The sequence below is a fragment of the Belonocnema kinseyi genome, chromosome 8 (genome assembly GCF_010883055.1).
Source record: "Belonocnema kinseyi isolate 2016_QV_RU_SX_M_011 chromosome 8, B_treatae_v1, whole genome shotgun sequence".
NCBI lineage: Eukaryota > Metazoa > Arthropoda > Insecta > Hymenoptera > Cynipidae > Belonocnema > Belonocnema kinseyi.
In genome coordinates this window covers 45,982,167-45,990,338 of record NC_046664.1, presented here as the reverse complement: position 1 = coordinate 45,990,338, position 8,172 = coordinate 45,982,167, and the positions used below count along the sequence as shown (strand labels likewise).

The window sequence follows — 8,172 nt, the reverse complement described above, 5'->3', positions numbered from 1 at the left end:
CGTCTCCTTTGCCTTTCTTCACTATTGGTATCACTACTCCTTTCTTCCATAACTCTGACCACCTCTATTCTCTCCATACTCGATTACACATTATCCATACCCATTCCTCTAGTTCCGTCCCTCTTTATTTCCATACTTCATTTGGAATCTCATCTATACCAGGTGCCTTTCCATCTTGCATTATTCCTAACACCTTGACTATTTCTTCCCTTATTATATCCCATTTTGATATATCTGACCTTTTCTCTAAACTGATCTTTTCTTTGCCTTGACCAATCCCCTTTTCCTACACTTTTTACTTTTGCTCCGTTTTTATTCATATTGATTTTACTTTTATCTCCCTCTAATTTCACTATTAAGGTAAAGTGATCCGAATCAATATAATCACCTGCCTCTAGTTTTTTGACCTTCTCTCTTACCTCATCATCCACTATCGCATAATCAATTACCGTTCCTCTTGGTCCTTCTGTGCGTGTACATTCTCCTTCCTCATTTCCTTCTATATTTCCATTTAAAATAAACCATCACAACTCCTCCAAGCTCTTTAAAAACTTCTTTCCATCCCCATTCAGTACCTTATCTTTGGATTTTCTTCCTCCTTCTTCTCCCCATTCCCTTCCTCCTCTATCTCCTGTTCCCGCATTGAAATCCCCACCTATTATAAGTCTAATCTCTTCTTTATTTTCTTCTATTATTTCTCTTATCTCTTCTACTTTCTCCTGCATATCACCGTTCACATAAACCCCCACTACCTTCCACTTCTCTCCTCCCATCTTTACCTCTTCTACTATTAATCCTTCTTTCTGTTTTTTCCTCTCTTTCTTATCTTTTCCTGTTATATATTCGTTTCTCACTCCCATCGCCATTCCTCCTATTGCTCTGCCCTTTTTATTCTTCCTCTTTGCATTTTGCACTTGCCATTTGTAACCTCTTGGTAACCTTCCCCTTACTCTTGCCCATCCCTTTTCATCTAGCCACGTCTCCATCATTATAACTACATCCCATTGTGTCAAGTTTCTCATAAACTCTCTATTCTTTCTCTCCAATCCTGCTAAACACCAGTAACAAATTGTCCATTCTTCCCTACTTTATTATTTCTTATTTTACTATCTACCGTTCCTTCCTATTCTAGTTTCCCTGCACCTCATTTCTTACTATCTGTTCCCTTTCTTCATCCCAATCCCACCATATTCCATCTATCTGTATTCTTCCATATTTAACCCATGTTCTCTTTCCCTTTTTTCTTTCCTCTTCCGCTATTTTCCTCAATTTATACTGTACCTTACTTTCTACTTATGTCAAATCATCCTCTATTCTCTCTTGACTACCATATAATAACCTCTTCTTTGTCATCACCTCCCTCTTATGTTCCCATTTCTTTAGTTTCACCAGTACCATTATCTCCCCTCTTCGCTGTTCCCTTCCCACATTTCGCATTTCCTCTATCTCTACCTTAGCATCAATCCTTTTGAGTACTTCGACCACCACTTCCTTCAGCTCCTTCTCCTCTAATCTTAAATTATTTTTTTCCTTCCTATTCTTTGTTCTATTTTTCTCAGCTTTTCCATCTCCTTATTCCCACACTCCCCACCTCCAAACGCCCGGTTTGAGCTTTCTATTTTTTTCATTCTAATTTCCAGTTCCTCTACCTTTTTGTTAGGCTTTTCCTACTTTCCTAATCTTTGCTCGAGCGACTGCATCCTTTTTTCTAGTTTTTCCCTAACTTCTTTCCATTTTCTAATTTCTCTCTCAAGCTCGGCCATTTCCCGCCTAATTTCTTTCTTTATTTCCTCTCCCAGTTTCTCCTGCTTTTCTTCATATATCTCCACTACTTCTAACATCATTTTTCATGCGTCACTCAACTGTAAATTTTCATCTTCTATTTGCCCTCTACCAAATGGTTCAATTTTTAACCAAATAATTAAATTTTCAACCAGATAGTCGAATTTTTAACTAAAAGAGATGGATTACGAAGTAAAAGTATTGCAATAGTAGACTTTATATGAAAAATAACCAACTTTTAACGAAAAATAGTATACGTATTTGAGAATATTTTAATTAAATGCCAAGTTTCTTCTACGGAACATAATATTAATATCTTATACATATACAAGAATTGTCTCAACTTTATAAATTCTTAGGAATATGCAAATGAAAGAAGAACCGTTAAAGTATAAGAACATTCATACACAAAATTAATTCGAAATGACAGAATTCGTAATATAACTGAAGCAAATTTCTGCGTTTGTGCGTGAATGACGATACGTTTTATGCAAATAGCATTCTATCGATCCACTAACAAATATGGGTATGATATAATTCCTTTTGTAACGAGCAAAAAGCTTTAAATACAACAGAACCGAAATGCAAACCTGATTAAAGATTCGATGCAATTATTCAAATGAATGCTCCAAATGATTCAATGTCCAATATGATACCAGATAATTTAATTATATATTATTAATCTATAAATGATCGAAGTACCTTGAAAAGTATTTTTAATTACAAGATCTTTATTTATATAATTTTATGTAGTTTTGAAGACTTCAATTAACATTTGAGGGATCGTTTCGCAAGAAAACCCACAAATTCAACATTTTCCAAACCAAATCAAACTTTTGGGTTTTTCATTTTTTACTTGTGAAAATAAGCGATGAGTGGTTTTTGAGAATATAGCATATATCTTCATGATTTTTAATAATTCTAATAACAATAAAAAAAACTGTGTTCAGAATAGTTTCGAGAGAAAGTTGAATATAAATTGGACTTTTTTTCATAGAACGACGCTTTTTTTAATTTTGTTTTATTACAGCTTAGACTTTTTCCTCTAAGAAATTTAAGAAATAAAAGCAAAATTTAATTTTTATTGGGAAAATAAAATTCAATTTATATTAAAAAATAAAATATTACTTTTTAATCTTTTAACAAAAAACTGAAGATTTCTTTCTAACCAAAACATTTTTTTTTAATTTTCTAAGGAAAAAAGTTGGATTTATATTTGACCATTAATTTCTAAGATCAAGTATTTATTTTTTTAATAATATGTTTATGGTCCATGAAAAGTACGCTAAAAAAACCTTTCAAACCTATACTGAACAAAAATTGTTTTTAACGCCGTTAGAATATTTACAAATCAATATATTTTCCAAAAACACTCACCGCTCATTTTCATAAATAAAAAATAAAGAAACCCACTTTTTAACATCAAAGATCATAAAGAAAGCAACCTAATCTTACTTTTAAGATGAAAAATGAAAAAATATGTCTTTTTTTCTAAAAAAGACACAAACTTCTTTTTGAGTTTTATTTGTAAAGGTTATTATCGCTGAAGTAGACGATAATTACGAAAATTACAGAACTTCCCCCCCAATCCTTGGTTAAAATTTATCCAAATGACACAAAAACTTCTTCTATAGCATCACACTTTGCTTAAGTTTGATTTATATCGGACAACTTAAATTTTTTCAGTAGTTATACCTTTGAGAAATAAGATTCCATTTTTTTTAATTATTTAATTATTAATTTTAGTTAACAAGAGATTTTAGTTACAATTTCTTAGTATAAAAACTTATTTTTCACATTGAAAGATACCTTTTTCTATTTCCTAAAAATTTTTTATTTGTTTCGAGTGTATTTTGATAATTCCAGAACAATATATAGTGCAAAAGAATCGAAATTTAAACAAATATTATTGAAGGAAATAACAAAATTATGAAGATAACAATTTTCTTAAATACGCAGTTTGCTCAAATTCGTCTTTTTGGTTGAAAATTAAACTATTTGGTCCAAATTTATATTTTCGGGTTTAAAATTTGATTATTTTCTATAACATTCATATTATTGGTTTAAACATTTAATTATTTTGTTGAAAATTCATATTTTTGGGTTGAAACTTCCAACTACTTTTTAGAAAATAAATCTTTCAGGCTAGAAAATTAACAATAAGTATCGAATTTTTTTCTTTTCACAATGAAAAATCTACTATTCTATTCAAAATCAACTTTTTTGTTGAAAATTCATAATTTTGGTTTAAAAACTCAACTTTTTTGTTTAAAATTCGTCCTTTGACTTCGACATTCCATAATTTTTCGAACAGTTTTTTCTTGTTGAAAATTCAACTATTTTCTTGAAATTTCGTCTTTTTGGGTTAAGAATTTAAGGATTTTGTTGAAAATTCAACTAATTCGTAGAAAATACATATTTTTGGTTTGAAAATTCAATAATTTGGTTGAGTTTTTTCTTGACTGAAAAGTCTTTCTTTTGCCTGAAAAATCAACTGTTTTTATAAAAAATTCAACTGTTTCGTTGAAAATTCGTCTTTTTGGCTTGAATATTGCACAATTTCGTGCATATTTTTTTCTTTTTTGGTTGAAATTGTTGTTTTTCTGGCTTAATAATGAATTTTTTGGTAGTAATTTAATTTTTTCCATCAAAAACGTAACTGTTTTGTTGAACATCAACTTTTTTGTTGAAAGTTCATTTCTTTCATTGAAAATTCATTTATTTTCTTGAAAATGTACCAAACATTTTTTAAATTATTGCCTTCTGTTCTATTATTTTTTTCAATTAAAACTTTAGAAAATTCATTATTTCGATAGATAAAAAACTAGAAAAAACAGTACAAGGCTTCAATCCGAGTATAACTCAGTCAAGCTTTTGAAATTTAAATTCTTTTACAAATATTGAAAAGACATGATAATAATTATTAGCAACTTTTATTTAAAGATTCATAAAAAAGCTTAAAAATTCTCAAATTTTTAAAACAGCAACCTTCTAACTTAATATTTTGTTCTTGTTATCTAAACCAAATGAAATATAAGCATTTAAAAATTTCTCTATATTTTAATTAGATCAATTTTAAAAACATTGAAATTTGAAAGCATCCTAATTTGAAAAATTCCAATTCTAAAAATAATTCAAGCATCTAATCAACTAGAAGAGAAAGCTTTTAAAATCAATTTCCTTGCAATTTTATAGATTTTCTTGGATACTCTCACTTATCGACAGTTGGCATACTTTTCGAATTTACCAAGGCCACCGATAAAGAAGACTTCTCTCTTTTTTTCGCATTAAACTGATTTTAATAACATTTGTATTACTTTCGAAGTTGTTAAAAGTAAATTATACAATCTTAAACTAATAATAAAAAACTAAGAAATTAGTGTATGTGATTGAAAAAAAACCATTATGAGTATAAAAATAATTTTGAAAAATAAATCGGAAAGATACAAATTTTCTGAAAAAAGCTTATATACATGTTTCTTTTTTTTCTTTTTAAAATACACCTGTGAGAGATTTCAATGACAGGACAATAAACGCGTAAAAAAGCTCATCGATTTTTACTTTAGAGAAAATTTCTACTATTTGACAGATCACAAAATACAAAGTACAATAGATCAAGAGAAAATTTAAAATACAATTTTTTCCTTTAGCAAAACTAAAAATTAACATTAATAAAAAAAACTGTTTTTGAACGGTTGGATTCACTATAAAACGTCTTAACCTTGGAAACAACAGAATTTCAATATTTTAATAAGAAATTGCAAAGTTTTAAACCTAAAATTCTTCTTTGACTTAAATACAACGATATTACCTAATGTAGAATCTGCAGTAATAAAATCGCTATATAGTGCTACAAATATTGATCCGGGGCGGCAAAGATGGCGCCGACGAGGGTAAACGTACTCGGATTTGTTCTTGTTACTCTCCAATTTTGTAATTTACAAGAGGCTAAGACTTTCTCATTTCCTGAATACCCATACAAAGAAACTTCCAAAAATGTAAGTACCAAAATCTTGATACGCTTCTAAATTGAATACAATACTCGTATCTTCTTATTGTATGAATTTATTAGTCACGTGCACTCTAGCAAATCACTCTTTTAAAAGGGTGACCGCAAAACTTCATTTTCAAAATACTTTTTTCTGATCTTTCCTTGATAATGAATGTTCAATGACCAGCATTTTATTCTCGTAACAGTTTTAACTCAGCATCTTTGGTAAAACTATATAATAGCAGCTTCTCCCGTGTAACCCAAAAAAATATATCAAAAAATTGTTATTATTTGATGAATTCTAAATGAAAAAGGTAGGGGAAGAGAATTTTTAAACCACATTATGTTTTTCTATACAAAAACAAGAAGCTGAAATGCATCTTGCATACCTGACTGAAATTAGTATAGTTTGATCACAAAAATTAATCCTCATTAAACTTGTATACACTAAACTTCTGTAAAATACATGTAAGTCTAACAGTGTTCGTTAATAGGCAAATAAAAAAACACATTTTATTAACAAACAAAAAGCATAACCTCAAGGATATCAAAGATATGTGAAAAGTAACTAATACCACTCCACCATGCTTTATCGACTAATTGTAGGGTAGGTTGGGGTGAGATGAGCAAAGCTGTCCTTTTCACGTCAGTATTTAAAATCTGCTAATTCATTTCTTGAAAGTGAAGCGTTATATATATTCTACAAACATTTTTTATTAAAATTTTGCCAAGATAAAAGTAACTAAAAAAGTATTTGCGGAATTAGAAACGAAAATAAAAAACAAGTGCATTTGGCTCATATCGCCTCATGCCTGGGGTGGGATGAGCCAGGCAATGGGGCGGGTTGGGTCACTTAATTAAATGACTTATTGTATATTATTTGTAATTAAGAGTCTTATTAAGTTTGAGTATTTTAAAATAAAAACATATCTGATACATAGCTTTCCAAAATTGAATGGAAAATTTAAAGTGTAGAACTGTAAAATGATGTAATCGTTTATCCTAACCTCTACCGTAACTAACAGTACAAAGAGTAAATAAATATAGAATAAATATACCAATTTTTCGACTTGGCCATGTACATTGTCTTAGTAAAAGATAAATTCTACAATGCGTAAACTCTCAAATACTAGACTGGTCTACTGCAATGACTGCATAACACTGAATTTCATATATATTAAGGTATTAAACCGTTTTTTTTTAAACTTCTTCCGTATTTTTAAACCACAACAACGTTTTTCTTATTTTTATAGCATTTTACGAGTTTTCAAACAAAGTTATTTTAAATATATACACAGAAAAACAGTGCTCTATATTCTGGTTGACAGCAACTCATATTATTTTATCATACCTATAACAGTGCTGCTGTCATACTTTTTCTGAGAATTTTTTTCGACAAGATTAGTTTTTTATACATTTACACCAATATTGACACCTTGCACAATCTGACAATATGAAACATTGCATCCTAACCTACTAACTGCTACACTAAGAGGTTAGGTTAATGCACAGGAATCTCTTCCGCCCCAGAACAGTGGCTCATTCCGCCCCATATGCCACGTTTTAGTCAAATCAAAATTTCACCTATTTCGGTTTTACAATTATATATAAATCTGTTGAAAACTTAAGGTCTAATAAATAAGCTATCTAAATAGACACTGGAAAAACATCTAGTATGTGATTTTTCGTGATTCTTGAACCGTCTAAACAAATGCAAAATAGCAGAATATAGGTCTTAAAATTTTTACTTTCGTTTTTCCAGATTTATTCAACATTAACCCTAGACTGGTAAACTGAGCTGGCTCATCCTCTAATGGTAAACCGGGGTTCCGCTACACCCCAAACTTGTACAGTGGCACAATGATTTCTATGTGCAGTAAAACAACTTTAATATAGCGCATTTTCTTCGTTTTTAAGTGTCGAAAACAATGACAATAATAATATTCTCTAAATTTTTCAAAAAATGTTGAATAATTTGGTAAATATAAATAAAACCTGAAAATTCCGCAAAATTGACTTTTTTTATAAAAAATAACGTAGTTTTTCAACAAATTGACCAATTCCAAAATATAAAACAGAATTTTAAAGAAAAATAATCGTGCTTTATGGCCATATAAGTCACTTTTGCTTTTTCTTTAAAAATCCTAATTATTTTAACATCCGAAGTAGAGGAAATTTAAGAAATCTGACAAAGGGTAGAAATCTTTAAAGTAGTAGTAAAATTGATTATTAAAAATTCAGATTTATTATAAATAATGAAAAATTGTTATAAATATTCAAAAATAAGCAAATAATGATTTTAAAAAATGTATTTTTAATCTGCAGAGAAGCAATTAGAGCACAGGACTGCAGGCAAGCTGCGCAATTGGTAGCGAGAAGCCATTTTCTGTAGAAAATTT

At 29.4% G+C, this 8,172-nt stretch overlaps 1 protein-coding gene across 1 annotated transcript in view; it reads left to right on the top strand.

Annotated features, from left to right (window-relative positions):
* The first annotated feature begins 5,655 nt into the window (after nucleotides 1-5,655).
* LOC117178822 overlaps nucleotides 5,656-8,172 on the top strand; it is a 7,720-nt gene continuing 5,203 nt past the window's right edge. Inside the window, exon 1 of the mRNA XM_033370316.1 lies at nucleotides 5,656-5,780. Within this exon, the coding sequence (XP_033226207.1) occupies nucleotides 5,661-5,780 (120 nt within the window). The 5' untranslated portion in view covers nucleotides 5,656-5,660. The remainder of the gene's footprint in view (nucleotides 5,781-8,172) is intronic.